The sequence below is a fragment of the Bos taurus genome, chromosome 5 (assembly GCF_002263795.3).
Source record: "Bos taurus isolate L1 Dominette 01449 registration number 42190680 breed Hereford chromosome 5, ARS-UCD2.0, whole genome shotgun sequence".
In the NCBI taxonomy this organism is placed as follows: Eukaryota; Metazoa; Chordata; class Mammalia; order Artiodactyla; family Bovidae; genus Bos; species Bos taurus.
Window position 1 is genome coordinate 75,703,225 of NC_037332.1, and position 14,481 is coordinate 75,717,705.

The 14,481-nt window shown below is 53.2% G+C and overlaps 1 protein-coding gene across 2 annotated transcripts in view; it reads left to right on the forward strand.

Moving 5' to 3' along the window:
• The first annotated feature begins 479 nt into the window (after nucleotides 1-479).
• The window catches only part of CYTH4 (cytohesin 4), a 30,862-nt gene continuing 16,860 nt past the window's right edge, over nucleotides 480-14,481 (forward strand). Inside the window, exons 1-5 of one of the 2 annotated variants that reach the window (XM_024991736.2) lie at nucleotides 480-583; nucleotides 7,201-7,259; nucleotides 9,753-9,835; nucleotides 11,694-11,758; nucleotides 13,078-13,144. In XM_024991736.2, the coding sequence (XP_024847504.1) occupies nucleotides 13,082-13,144 (63 nt within the window). In that variant the 5' untranslated portion in view covers nucleotides 480-583; nucleotides 7,201-7,259; nucleotides 9,753-9,835; nucleotides 11,694-11,758; nucleotides 13,078-13,081. The remainder of the gene's footprint in view (nucleotides 584-7,200; nucleotides 7,260-9,752; nucleotides 9,836-11,693; nucleotides 11,759-13,077; nucleotides 13,145-14,481) is intronic. The other variant, NM_001256669.1, reaches the window with a different exon arrangement.

A 14,481-nucleotide genomic window follows, 5' to 3' on the forward strand; every position in this document is an offset into this window, starting at 1 on the left:
CTGTGCTAGGTCTTAGTTGCTGCTCACAGAATCTTTGTTCTTCATTGGAGCATGCAGAATCTTTCGTTGCAGCATGTGGGATCTAGTTCCCTGGCCAGGGATTGAACCCGGGCCCCCTGCATTGGGAGTGTGGAATCTTAGCCACTGGACCACCAGGGAAACCCCCTGAATGGCCCCTAAGTTTATAGGCGGGGAGGTTCTGTTCTCCAGTGATCATCTTCGTCTGTGTGTGTGTGTGTTTCTCTGTGTCACTGTCTTTCTCTTTTTACCCACCCTCTCATCCCTCTTTCTGTCTCCTTTGCCTCTATTCCTCCCTTGCCTACACTCGAAATGCAAAGAATCCCCACCACTCAAACTCCGCTGGTTTTAGGAAGTGCTACTACGTCAAGAGCCTGCGCACTAGACCCCAGCAAGACAGGACTTCCTCCCCAGGCTGTGCTGGGCGGAGCAAACGGGAAGGGGCCTGGTGTGTCTGAGGTGACACATCCCTGCCTGAGCAGCCCGAGTGGCAGCGGGGTCAGCAGGCTGCAGGAGTGCAGGCCACTCTCCCCCGGGGGCTTCAGAATGGACTTGTGCCACCCAGGTAAGCACCTGGGCTGACCTGTCTGGGCCTCAGTTTCCTATTCTGTAGAATGGGGGTAATAGTGCCTGCCTCACAGGAAGCAGCATGTATAAATAGATATAACACAGGTGGGACATGCAGAAACAGGCGACAGACGTTGATGAGCTCAGGCTAGGTGCCAAGCTGTGTTGCAAGTACTGGGAGTCCAGCAAACAAAGCAGGCATGGCCCCTGCCCTAATGAGCTTACACTCCAGAGAAGGAGACAGACAGTAAATATATGAATGTGCTATCAGATGGTGAGAAGCAGGATGAAGAACAGTAAAGTGAGATAAGGAAGATGGGAGAGAGTGGCCAAGAAGGCCTCAAGAGGGGGCACTGTTTGAGCAGAGACTTGTAGCAGAGAAAGGAGTGATCCATGTGGGTTTCTGGGAAAAGAACTTTCCAGGCAAAGGAATCGTCAGTGCAAAGGCCCTGAGGTGGGATTGAGAAAGGTGGTTTGTGCTGAAGATGATGATGTTGCTGAGGAGGATAACCGTCTGGGTGACATAATAACCCTGCAGCCCGTTTGGCCTCTGGTGGGTGACGATGGCCTTTGGGGAGGCTAAGGACACCAGCTTTGCCAGGGAAGGGACTGGCAGGGGATGAGCAGCAGGGGCTGTGGCTGAGAGTCTGCCTGGTAAGCAGGCAAGGAGGCTGGGCAGCTGGGATGAGAGCAGGACCAGGCTGTGTTGTGTTGTGTATCTGTGATGCAGAAAGGACTGGGACTAAGCCTCTGTGCCCTGCATCTCAGAATGTTCCAGCATGGTCTGGAACTCCAGAAGACATAGGCTGCCTGGAGCTGTCCATTTCCCCAGGTCCAGATGACATGAACCCTGTTAGCAACAGAACCCTTTCTTCAAACAAAACTTAAGACAGAGCATTCTGACCCCACCCACTGGGACTCCCCTTGCCCCAAGGGTTCTGGGGAACACAGTTAGAGAACCACTGATCTGTTTCAACCGCCCTCATTTACTTGTGTGCTCAGTTGCTAAGTCATGTCTGAGTCTTTTGTGACCCCATGGACTGTAGTCCGCCAGGCTCCTCTCTGTCAATGGGATTTTCCCAGGCAAGAATACTGGAGTGGGCTACCATTTCCTCCTCCAGGGGATCTTCCAACCCAGGGATTGAACCCATGTCTCCTGAGTCTCCTGCATTGGCAGGCGGGTTCTTTACCCCTGAGCCACCTGGGAAGCCCTCATTTACAAATGGAACAAAAGGAGGGACACAGTCTTGCTGAGGTGACTCCACACCCCCTGGCTGCCTGTTCAGCACTCTCACCACAACCGCTGTGCTTCTCCTGGGGGCTTTTAGGGCCAGGTGGCAACTAGGGGGGCAAGAGGAGCCCCAGGAGAAGCAGTGCCAGGCTCAAGGTCACTCAGCAAGGGTGACAGGAGACAGTGAAGTAATTCCCGCCCCCCAACTACCTGTCTTTGCACCATTATTCTTGGGGTCTTCAGATACAAAAATCTTTAGGATGGTTTGTCCCCACCATGCAAGGAGGTTGTCCTCAGGAGACTGAAGCTCACAGAGGTGAACTGGAGGACAGGATGGAATTGCCCAAAGTCAGGCAGCCAATAAGTGGCAGAATAGGGACAAGATCTGAGAGGAGCGAGAGCCCCAGTTTAGCCTGGGCTGTGGGGGAGGTGCGGGAGGGGTGGGGCCTCCCAGGGAGGCCAAGGGGTGAGTCTCTGCTTCAGGCTGGTCCCGGGAGGACAGGGATCCAGCGGAGTCACTGCAGGCAGTCTCTTGGGAGATCTGAGGATTCCATTGATCAGTTCGCCTATTCATTCATTCATACAATAAGCAGTCCTCTGGTGTGCAGGTCCTGGGCTGTGCGATGCTGGAGACAGCAATGACCAGGCCACAAGCCCAGCCCTGAGGGAGCTGCTGGTCTGGGATGTGGGGCAGGGGAAGAAAAAATCCTGCAGGACAGTGACCCAGGGCAGATGTACAGAGGGGCACAGACCTGCAGCCTGGGAGGGAGACACTTTCCACCCAGGGCAAGGGAGATCTGGGAGGACTTCCTGGAGAAAATGAAGGGAAGGAAGGTCATTTCTCTGCTACCCAAACTGGGTCTTTATTGGAGCTCCTTCACAACGTGGTGACTTTCCCTCTCTGAGCTCAGGTGTGTCATTTCTAAGTGGGCACCGTCATCCCAGCAAGACCTAGGAAAGCGACCTGATTCAGGTCCCACCTCTGCACCAACCTGCCAGTGGTCACAATGGGCCTCTTCCTTCTGTGGGTTTCAGTTTCCTCACTTGTACAATGGACGGGATGGTGGTGAAGGGGCTGCCTCCCTACCTCCAGCTGTGGGTGTCTGATACCCGCAGGTCCCCTCCCCCGGGTCTGCTGAAACGCTGAGCGGTCTGGGCAACAAAGCCCCGGTGTGACCAAAGGCAGCCGTGGGGCTGGTGCAGCAAGACTGCAGGTTAAAAATAGAGGCAGCTGGGCTGGGGGAGGAAGCCACACGATGCGATGGGCGCACAGGGCCTGGGGTGCTGGGGCGAGTGTAGCTAGTTGGCCGCCCCCCACCCCAGATCCCCTTGCTGGATTCTGAGGAGCCTCTGCCTTCAAGGCCCCTGGATCGCACCCCCTCCTGCCCTAGAAAGGGGAAGCTGGTCCAGCTGTCCTGGAAGTGGGGCTATGAGCAGATTTCTAAAAATATGCTGGGAAAGAGGAAGGACAAAGGGGAAGTAGAGAGGAGCTGGGGAGCTGGCTGGGGCGGCACCTGGGCACACTCAGCCGGCCTGGGCCTGGGGCGCAAGAGGTGGGGCGGGGGTAGGGTGAACAGCCCAGCTTGATGAGGGGGAGTCGTTGGCGAAGGCGGCCTTCCAGAGGTGTGGATTTACAGCCCAGTGAGGAGTAAACAGATCTCATGGCAGCGGCAGTTGTTACTAATATTTTAATATTCTTGTATTTTTTATCATTATTATCACTATTTTTATTATTGTTAAAAATCCATCTCCCACGAGCCGCACCAGTGCCTGAAACTTCATCATCACTTGAATTGGAATCAGCAGTGACCCCTCTCAGGCCGTGCCCTTGTCACCCTCTCTGAACCTCAGTGCCCTCAGCTCTGAAATGGGGAGAAATCCCCAGTTTTAAGCAAACAGGTGAAGGGTCGGAAGGCCCCTGTCCACCACGTGAGGAGAGCAGCAGGTTCGGGGCGGTCAGCACTGTTTCGGGGTTGGAGGAGGGTTAGATGTACTTGGCCAGCTGCCAGCTGTTTGGGTCAGGACCTGACAGAAGGGGACAGTGGCCTGAGAGGGTTCAGGAACACACCTGCCAAACCATGAAAGGAGCTACATGAATAAAAAGGCAGGACTTCCTGGCGGTCCAGTAGTTAAGACTCTGCACTTCCAAAGCAGGGAGCACGGGTTCGATCCCTGGTTGGGGAACTGAGATCCCACTTTTTGGCCACGTGGCCAAAAAGTTTAAATCATTAAAATAAAATTGAGCCTTAAAAGAAAAAAAATTTTTAATAAATAACCTCTCACTACCCCCTTGTCATTCCACTCTCCCAGGTAGAAAAAAATAGCACTTTCCCCAGCTCTATGATGTTGGCCTCGTTTTATTTTTTTACCCCAAAAGAGAAGGGGGCTCAGACTGTGGACATCACCCTGCACCTTGTCTTCATCCTCATTGGTGGTCAGCAGTTCTGGGTAGAAGATCCACACTTAGCATCTTGTGGGGGTTTTGACGATCTGTACAGAGATGCCTGGCTGCAGAAGACGGGTGTCAAGATGGATATCAAAGCTGTGGCCTCAGAGCCCCAGATGGGCCAGGGTGTGAGCCACAACTCTGCCACCTTCCAGCTGTGTCCCCTTGGGCACGTCACTTTACCTCTCTGAGCCCCTGGTGCCTCATCTATAGAATGAGATTTAGAAATACCTGACTCCAGAGTCGGGGTCAGGATCAAACAAGATAGTGGATGGCAAGAGCCTGGAGTGCCCAGGGCCTGCAACACAGTAGGTGCTCAACCAGCATGTCTTTCCTTTGCCAGCAGCTTGGCTTGTTCATGGAGCAAGATCCCAGATTTGCTGCAGGGATAGAGGGGGTTGGTGGTGCACAGATGGAGCACAGGAGGGCCCCAGAGGAGATGGAGAGAATGAGGAGGAACTGCTAGGCAGGGAGGAGAAGGAAGGGCATTCCTGACCCAAGAAACAGAATGTGCAAAGGCCTGTGGAGGGAAAGAGCAGCCAGGAGGCCCTCAGGCCAAGGGCAGGGGTGGGTGCAGTGTGAGATGAGCATCGGCCAGGTAAAACTTGGGGTCTTCTTTGTAATATTGATTGTTTGGCTATGCCAGATATTAGTTGCTGCATGAGGGATGTTCAGCTGCAGCATGCGAACGCTTCATTGCAGCATATGGGATCTAATTCCCTGACCAGGGATCAAACCTGGGCCCCCTGCATTGGGAGTGCAGAGTCTTAGCCACTGGACAATGGGGACATCATGGGAGACTGGATGGGAGGGACAGAGTGGAGGCAGGGAGGCTTCAGGAGGCTCTGAGTTATCTGGAGAGAGTAGCCCAGGGTCTGGGTGAGGATGGAGGCTGTGGAAACAGAAAGAAGATAAACAGGGCTTGGTGATGAAGGAGACACGAGGCTGAGAGTGAGGTATGTGTCAAGGTGCCTCCTGGGGTTCTGGCCAGGGTATCTGAGGGGCCATTCCCACAGCTTCAGAACTCAGGAAGAAGGCCAGGTTGAGGGGACATTCTAGGGGTTCTGCTTCAGTTGCAGTGACAAACGAGCTGATGGTCAGGACACAAGAGGGGTGGAAGGGTCTGAAGCTCAGGGCAAAGAGTTGGAGCTGAGGGTATGGGTGTGATTCCTTGACCCAGAAGGAGAGGGGGTAATAATGAGACCCCACAGGAAGAGAGGAGACGTCAGCCTGGGCCCCAGATATGGGATCTCCTTGGCTCATCCTTGACCATCTACCTTGGGGAGCATCCGCAGAAACATGGAATTCCTACCTGGCTTCTATCCAACAAGCAGCCAGTCGGGAATTTACTTGGCCTCCACCAGCAGGTATACCCTGGGCGAGAAACGGGCCTTTGGGACAAACCCCTGCCAACGGGAAAACAATGAAAAGCAAACAAACACAAAAGTTTGATCTTTCACTCCAAAGTCAACTAGAAGTGACTGGGTTTTTCCACTGTGGAATTCAGCCTCCCTCCACTCCTGACAGAGGAGTTCCAGGTCCCAGTCTCTAGCACCGCCTCCCCTGCTATGGCCCTGCTCCAGTCCCCGTGAAGATGGCCCCTCACTCTGTCCATCCCTGCATGTTTCCAAAGGCATGCAGAATCTACCTCTCCTGGGATGGAGGCTTAGGTGTGGGGAAACCAGGGTTCTGATGCCAGCACTGCCACTTCCTGGCTGTGTGACTCAGAGCAAGTCACTTCACCTGTCTGAGTCTCAGTGTCTTAAACTGAGAAAGATCCATTTAGAGGTTAATGAGACGCTTACTTTGTCCCTTGGTATAAGTGCTACCTCCCCTCACCTCCACTTCACTCCCACTTGGAAACCAGGATCTCTAGACCTCATAGTTGCAGGGAGAGAAAGGAAAACTCCCAAGTGGGTCACTAGAAGGATGGTACCACTCCTGGTTCCTGAATCCCAGTAGATTACCTCCTGGGAACAAAGCACCATCTAATGGTCGTTGATTTAAGGTGTGTAGTACATCTTCAAGGATGGTGCCCCATCCGAGCAGTTTAACACCTGCAACTGACAGCTCAGCTGCATCTTCAACAGGCTGCTCTGTCGCTCCATCAGGCCAGCATCTTCCAGTGGTAAAATGCGTGAGAGCACCATTGAGTCCTTAGGCCGCATGCTCCTCCCACGCCTTCTTCAGTGTAAAGAGGGCGCCTTAGTCCAGTGGGATGTTTTGCTGTATTCTGGGTCAGCAGATTGAGCCCCTGGATAGTGGTGCTGGCCCAGGCTCTGTGGGCAGGAAAAGCCACCATAAGCAGAATGAGGGATCCAATGTAATAGATTTGCTGCCAAGTTGCTGGCTGCTCTTGTCGAAAAACAGTGGGTCTCTGTTGCTGGCAGGTCTGATGTGGAAAAGTGGCAGTAGCTTGGGGACCCAGGATGAGTGGATCCCCACAGAGCCTCCAAAGAGGTCACATGGCTGCTTCATCATGTACCATGCAGCATTGGGCTAGCCAAGCAGAGACTGGCTGATGTCAACTGGTTGAGTCATTCTCTCTGCCTGGTGATTTAGTGACTCTTCTGTGGTGGCTGTTTCCTGGGGAACATCAGTGTGTTTACAAAAATCTTCACACTCTGCACACTGCCATAGGGCCACCCACTTGCCTCTTCCCCAGGCCTTTTTGTTCTCAGTCTTCTTTCTTTCTGACCAGTCAAGGCACCTTCTTCTACTCATGAATGCAAGTATATTCTCACTTCACACTGCTTCTCTTTCCACATGAAATAAATGCCTTTCCCAAAGCTCTGCCTACTGGAAGGACTTCTCGCCATTGTCCTTCCGGAACACCTTGAGCAGGGTTGTAGTTCAGTAGCTATTCAGTTTTACTTGTAACCAAACCCTGAGCCATCCATCCCAGAACAAAGTGCAGCGTTTTTCTCCTTTGTCACAGGTCACAAGGGACCCATCTGTGAAGACATACTATGAGCTGAAGGACCTGGTGTAACAGCAGTGGGTGACATGGGGGTCTGGGTCATCTGTCCCTGGGGCTTCCTGGATCCTTCTGTCTCTAAGGATTGCTGTTGGGCTCACTTGACTTTATCACTTGGTGGGTCAGACAGACCCATCTTGGCTGCTTGATGAGGGGGTCATTACCGTATATACTTGATACAATGTTGCAGAAGCCTTCCTTCTCTGGGCTTGGCCTCTCCTTCAGTCAATAGGGCTTGGGTCTAAAAACTGGCTTGGTCCACAAACCAGGCAAGGGGCCTTGACTTTTTATATAGTGCCTGCCCAGTGGGAGCAGTGTATCCTTGGGTGAGGCAGCTCCACTTGGGCTGAGGTAATTTCTGAGGACAGACTCAGCTGTGAGTCCTCAGCAGGTTACACACGCCCACAGCCGCCACTGAGCGGGTGGGTGCCTTGGTCCTGCAAGGGAGAGCTAGGAGGCACAACGTGGCACCCATCATATGTGTGTAGTGCCCTTACCATATGTCACATACTCACAGAGTGTTTGGCAAAAGTCAGCATTTTTAATCCTGACGACCACCCTCTAGGTTATGGTTCATGTTTCAGAGACAAGAACACTGTATTAGTTGTTTCATGTTTGGCTGATGTAACAAAAAGGCTCAGAATAACAGAGAGTGAGACATCCTCAAAACTTATCTCTGTCATTGAAAAATGACTCGTCTCCATATGGATGCCTGGAGCCCAGACTCCTTCTAGCCCGATGCCCTGCCATCTTAATACCCAGCTGACATCTCAAAGTCCAAGACAGCTGCTCAGTCGACAGCAGGAGGACGTAGGGAAAGGGACCCCTTGATAGTCTCTCTGCTTTTATTTGGAAGAGATCATGTCTGTATTTGCAAAACCTTTAAGAAATGTGATCAGGCGCTTCCTGAAGCGAAGCCTTGAGAGTCGAGAGAATTTGGATGAGCAGACGAGAAGAGGCATCCTAGGGTGGAGGAGCTATAGAGGCCAAGGTGGGAAAGTAAGACTGTTAGGCCATTTGAGGGCAGGCTGCACTGGTGGGCTCTTGTTGAGAATGGTGGGGAACAAGGCTGGCTGGAGAGGCCTGGGAGACTGTGGAGGCCCCAGGACCAAGACGAGAACTTTCTCCTCTAAGGAATCAAGATTCCATGGAGATTTTGACCAGGAGAGTGTTATGGGACAGGAAGCACAGCAGGGTGAATAGCGATGGGTCAGCTGACCCAGGTGGGGAAACGGTCACAGTGCCTCGCACAGGACACTGGCACACTCGCGTCTCCTTTCGTTCATTTCCAGGTGAATTGTAGTCATCCCAACCCAAGTCCCACCCTGGCAGCAACTTGCCCCTTTGGAACCCTGGCCAGCCCACCTCACCTCTCTGAGCTTGACTGAAATATCCCCCCAAATCCAGTTTCCTCATCTTTATAGTAAGGATATCAGGGCCACCCTACTAAAGGCTCATTACCTCGCCTCTCTTGAAGGTAGCTGTGGCCATGTGACAACAGGTGGCCAACGGGATGTCAGGGAAAATGATTGCCACTTCCTGGTCACACAAATATATGAATAGATGAGAGATACATGATCCAATGAAGAAATAAAGTTACAGCGAAGGATGAATGCCTCTGGCAAGTATGGCACTGAGTACTTGCTATGTCAGCCTCTTTCTAGGTGCTGTGTGTGTGTGTGCTCAGTCATGTCCAATGTTTTGCAGCCCAAAGGACTGTAGCCCACCAGATTCCTCTGCCTGTGGAATGTTCCAGGCAGGACTGGAGTAGGGTGTCATTTCCTCCTCCAAGGGATCTTTCCAACCTGGGAATCGAAACCTCATCTCCTGCATTGGCTGGTGGACCCTTTCCTTTTATTTTTTTAATGTATTTATTTTTTGACTCCGCTGAGCCTTGGTTGCTGTGCAGGCTTTTCACTGGTTGTGGTGAGCGGGGCTGCTCTCTAGTGGTGGGGCTCAGGCTCCTCACCGCGGTGACGTCTCTTATTGTGGAAGAGTACAGGCTCAATAGTTGTGACACACAGACCTAGTTGTTCCGTGGCATGTGAGATCTTCCCAGATCAAGGATTGAACGTATGTCTCCTGCAATGGCAAATGGATTCTTTGTCACTAGCGCCACCTAGGAAGCCCCTTACTTGGTGCTGAGGATATAGCAATAGCAAAATTATTGAAGCGCCTGTTCTCATGGGGTTGAGTGGAATGAGTAGAACACAAATGATGCAAGTAAACAGATGGCTGAGCGAGTCTGTACCCAGAAGGGCAAAAGAAACAAAAACCTGGTGGAAGGCGAGGGTGGGGCAAGAACTGCTTTAGACAGAGCAGTCAAGGAAGGCCTCGTGGAGGAGGTGGCATCTCAGCCATGGCCTGAGTGAAGAGGGCAAGCAAGTCATGGGTTTCTGGAGGGAGGAGAGCCCTGGGGAAATGAGAGATAGCCAGGTGGCTAAGGATGGAGCTGAGGGATGGAGGGGAGGGCTGGGAAAGAGCCAGGGAACCACCAATTCTTCTCTCTCCAGACCCAGGGGAGCTGAGCAGCGGGGAGGCGGAGGAGCTGCAGCAGATCAAATGGCACCGGAAGCAGCTTCTGGAGGATATCCAGGTGTGCTCACACTCAGCTCACAATACACATGCTTTTGTCCACACTCGTGTTCATGCCCTCGAACCGCACCCACACATGAGCAAACACTCTTACTCGCTCCTGAGCCAGCCAGGACCAAGAGCAGGCCTAGATTCCAGCCCACTCGGAGCCTTGGCCTTGGCCCTTAGGAGTGGGAAGGACAGAATTCCCAAGGGGACTCCCCACTCCTGGCTCACTTCCAGGGCCTAGAGAGAGCCACGAGAGCAAGGCAGAGAAAGGGAGCAATTAATTAAGCACCTACTATGTGCAGAACCCCACCTTCATGGCCTCCATCTGGTCTCATCCCCACCCTGGGCCTCAGCTTCCACCCTCCTAACATGTAGACCATTTAGTCAAGACAATGCCAATATCTGCCTAGCACTTTGCCACCTCATCAGCTGTCAGACGTTAGCTCATCTGATTCCCAGAAACCTTCTGAGACAGGCTCTGCTTCTGCTCCTGGAATGAGCCACGCAGCTCGGTCCTGCCCCTGGGCCTTTGCACTCACAGTTCCCTCTGCCTGAGACTCTCCAAGCCCTCCTTAGAGCTCCTCCTTCTCCTAGTTCATTCTTGGTTCAAATGTCTCTCCTCTTAGGGACCACCCTGTCCACCCTGGCTGTAGTTGCTGGAACCCCACCCTCCACCCCACCACGCATATACCTAGGATTCCAGAGAAAGCCAAAGGCACAGGATCATTCCCTCAGCAAGTACCTACCACCTGAAAGGCTCTTTCTAGACCACTGCTCTGACCATGTTCTGTGTGGTCATTTCAATTGTCCCAAGATCCCAACCCCACTGGACCGTGAGCTCCATGTAAGGGGAGCCTGGGTCTGTTTCCCACCACTGCATCCCCAGCCCAATGGTCAGAGCATAGTAGGTGTTCAATTAATAATTTTGCATGAACCCACCCCCCATTTTATTTGTTGAGAATTCACTCAGTGACTGGGCCAAGATCACATGGACAGGAGTTGACTGGGCTTAAAAGCTCTAGGTTCTACGCTGCCCCTAGGTCCCAGGACAAAGCCCTAGGAACCACCCGCCCCCTTCCAAGGTCTTGGTGGAGGAGAGGGAGGGCTGGGGTGCCTTCAGGGGCTCTTGCCAGGCGCGCATGCTGCTGCCCTGCAGAGGAATGCTGGACAAGCTGCCACCCCTCCCCATCTACCCAGTGGTGGTTGTTGGCAGAGTTAGGGGGTCTCCTGGAGACATGTTGGACACATGATCTCACCTCTCTGGGCCTCAGTGTCCTCTTCTGTAAATTCCACTGGAATTGCAAAGTCCCCGAGAAGAGAGCCTAGGCTGTCTTGTACCATGGTGCACCCAGAGAATCTGGCTTGTAGTGGCCACAGAGCCTAGGGTGGGGCAAATGGATGGAAGGAGGGAAATCAGAGAGGAATTGGGCCCTGATCACAGGGCAGGAATTTGTCCTTCTTGATGCGGAGGTAGTAGGGAGCCATGGACAGAGTTTGAGCAGAAGAAGGGCCAGCACCAAGCTGTGCTTCAGAAAAATGGCAGCTGGGTGGAGGAGGGCTTGTGGGGAAGGTTTGACTCAGGGCAGGACACCTTACAGCGGCAGAGGCAAGAGATGGGAAGACTGGAAATAGAGTGTAGACTGGGGACTCCCTCACCCTGAGACAGGAGCCCAGGGAGAATTAGATATAAGAGACATCTGGAAAAGGGATCTTCCTGGGGAGGGACCCTTAGTGACAGCTCAAGACAGAGGTCTGGGAGTCATGCCCAGGGAGGGAGTGGTTGTGTTGTGTAGAGAGGGCTATGAAGCCCATTTTGTCCTGGCCTCCACCCCCTGACTCTCCCTCTTTGTAACACCCCTGCCATTCCACAGAAGCTGAAGGATGAGATCGCAGATGTGTTTGCACAAATCGACTGCTTCGAGACAGCAGAGGAGAGGTGAGGGGCCGGCCGGGGACCCAGGGAAGCTGCCACAGTGGTTTCTCGAGGATATCACATGTCAGGAGTGAGAGTGAATGAGCCCAGGCTCTGGTGAAATCGGGGATCAGACCCCCAGATGGGAGGCTTCAGGGTGAAATAGGAACACAGCAGCTCTGACGGTCCATCCTCTGGTCTGGTCTGGTCCTTGCTTCCAGACTGCCCCCTCTCTTCAGTACCAATCCCGTTCTCCTGCCTCCTCCACCCTAAGTCTCTCCCAGCCCACCTGACCCCACCCCTGACAAATCACTGGCCAGGAGTATCCTGGGAAAAGTCAGGGAGAAGGAAAACTCAGCCCCAAGGATGAGGACTAGGAAGCCAAAGGCCTTATGGGAACAAAAGCCATGCCTGTGGTCAGGCCAAAGCTGGTCCACCCCACCCCACTCATGAGTGTCATCCACTCCGCCCCTTCTGTGGGAAGATGCCCTCTGGCTCTGAAACCTGCGGTTGGTCCTCTCCCTTCTCTGGGCTTCAGTTCCCTACTTGTGCAATGAGAAGGTTGGTCCATACATAACCCCTAGGGCCCCAGGGCACTGACTCCTACGTTTGGTGTCTCAGAAGATCCCCACCCTGCCCCTGCCAGCCTCAGTTCTCTGATGCCTCTAATCTCCACCTTCCAAGCAGGACACACACACGCACACATGCACGCACACTGATGCGCACACACACTGTTACACACACACACACACGTGCACGGCCCCCATGTCTCTAGATCCCCTGCTCCAGCCCCAACAAAGACAATAACATAATATTTACACAGCTCCTACCACCCATTGTTTTCAATGCTTTAACCTCTCAACAATGATTGGAGTGTTGGAGGTGGAGTCACCCCCCTTTTTACAGAAGAGGAAACTGAGTCCCAGAGAGATGAAGTGACTCCCCCTGAGTCACTTCAGGAATTTGCACCTGAGTGGAATTTGCACCAGGAGTCTGGCTCCAGATCTTATGCTCTCCTCACCCTCCCCCACCCTACCCACCAGCCTCCTTGTTATGTTGCTTCCACTCCAAGCCCTTCTAAATCCTCTCCCTGGGAGCATCTCTGGCTCCCGAGGTCACAGCTTCAGAGCTGGTTAAAATGCTGGTGCTGAGCCCATTGGAAATTGGGTTTCCTGGCTCAGGAAGGGGTCCAGACCCTGCATTTCTCACATTCTCCCAGGTGACTCTGACCCCACTTGGAGGTCCTTAAGGAATACTGGCTCTAGCCAAGGAAAGCGTCCTTGGGGATTGGAGGGGTGCCCTGGGGTCCAGGGGCGTCCAGGCTGATGTCTTTCCATCTACAGCCGCATGGCCCAGAGGGAGAAAGAGCTGTGCATTGGACGCAAGAAATTCAACATGGACCCCATGAAGGTGAGCAGTGCGGGGGCTCGGGTTGGGGGGCCAAGGGAGCTGCATGCTGGGCACCTCCACAGTGTCCCCTTCTTCCCCTCAACCGACACAATTACCTACTTTCCAGAGGAGGAAACTGAGGCCCCGCTGGGCTCAGCATCTTGTCCAGTGCCCCATGCCATCAGGGCTGGGGGCTCCGCCACCCCACAGCCAAGTAGCCCCAGGGCCTGAGGTGGGAGCCAGGAGGATGATGGGGGCTCTGTGATGTCTATGAACTTGGGGTCCCGTGACTTTAGGCCCCTGTCTCCCACTCTGTGAGTAGGACTTTGGTTGGTCGGGCCTTTGGACTCTGGGGCTCAGTCTCCGGAAGGGTCTTTTAGTTGCTCAGCTTAGGCAGCCTGTCCTGAGATGCTGGCATAGAGCCCTGACTGCTCAGATCTCAGCTATGGTCTAACCCCCACCCCCACTGGCCTCAGAGGAACCCCAGCCCCCACCCCTCACCCACCTAAGTGGCAGCTGGGCTCCTTTCCTGCAGGAACCGAGACAGGAGGAAGCCACAGCTGACACACGGAAGTGGGGTCAGGGCAGCCACGGGGTCCCTGGAAATTTACTGCTCTGGTTTAGAAGGCTGTCTCTTCTGCATCACACATCTCCTGTGTTCCCAGACACAGAAATGGACCCCTGCTCCCATCCACATGGACCACACAGACCACACACACACACAGACACTCACATTCCTGCCTAAGTGCCCCTCAGGGAGGGGCCTCTGAGGGGCCCCGGGGCCATCTGCCTGTCACACAGAGCCTTCCACAGTCTATCCCCACTCTTCCAAGCAGCCTCTTCTCCAAAAGGAACAGGGATGCAAAGGCATCATCACAGAAAACCGGAGCCCAACCCCTCCAACTCCTAAAATTAGAATGACAGACTTTGAGTGCCTGGGTTGTGAGGTGAGATGTTTTGATATTGTCAAATCTGAAAAGCGGGGCAAGGCACACTCCCATTTTCATGCAGAAAGGGGAGGAAAGGCACTACCGGCGAAAAGTGTCTACCTCCAAGCCGTAGCAATTTCCTCTCCTTTTGATTGAGCTGGGTTTTTTTTCTAATTTTTATACAATGGACATAGATTACTCATGAGAAAAAAATGAAACACTATTTTAAAATAATACAAATATTAAGGGGACAAAAGGAATAGCTGAATCATTCAATCTTAAAATTATAAATTCATTGAATCATCAAAGCATATGATCAGAGAGTGGCAGACTGAGGGGGACCTGGGGGAGCAGCTGGCATGAACCTGGTTCATGGCAGGAACCCATGTCTGTTTGCATACCTCTGCTGATGGGGAGCTCATCACCTTA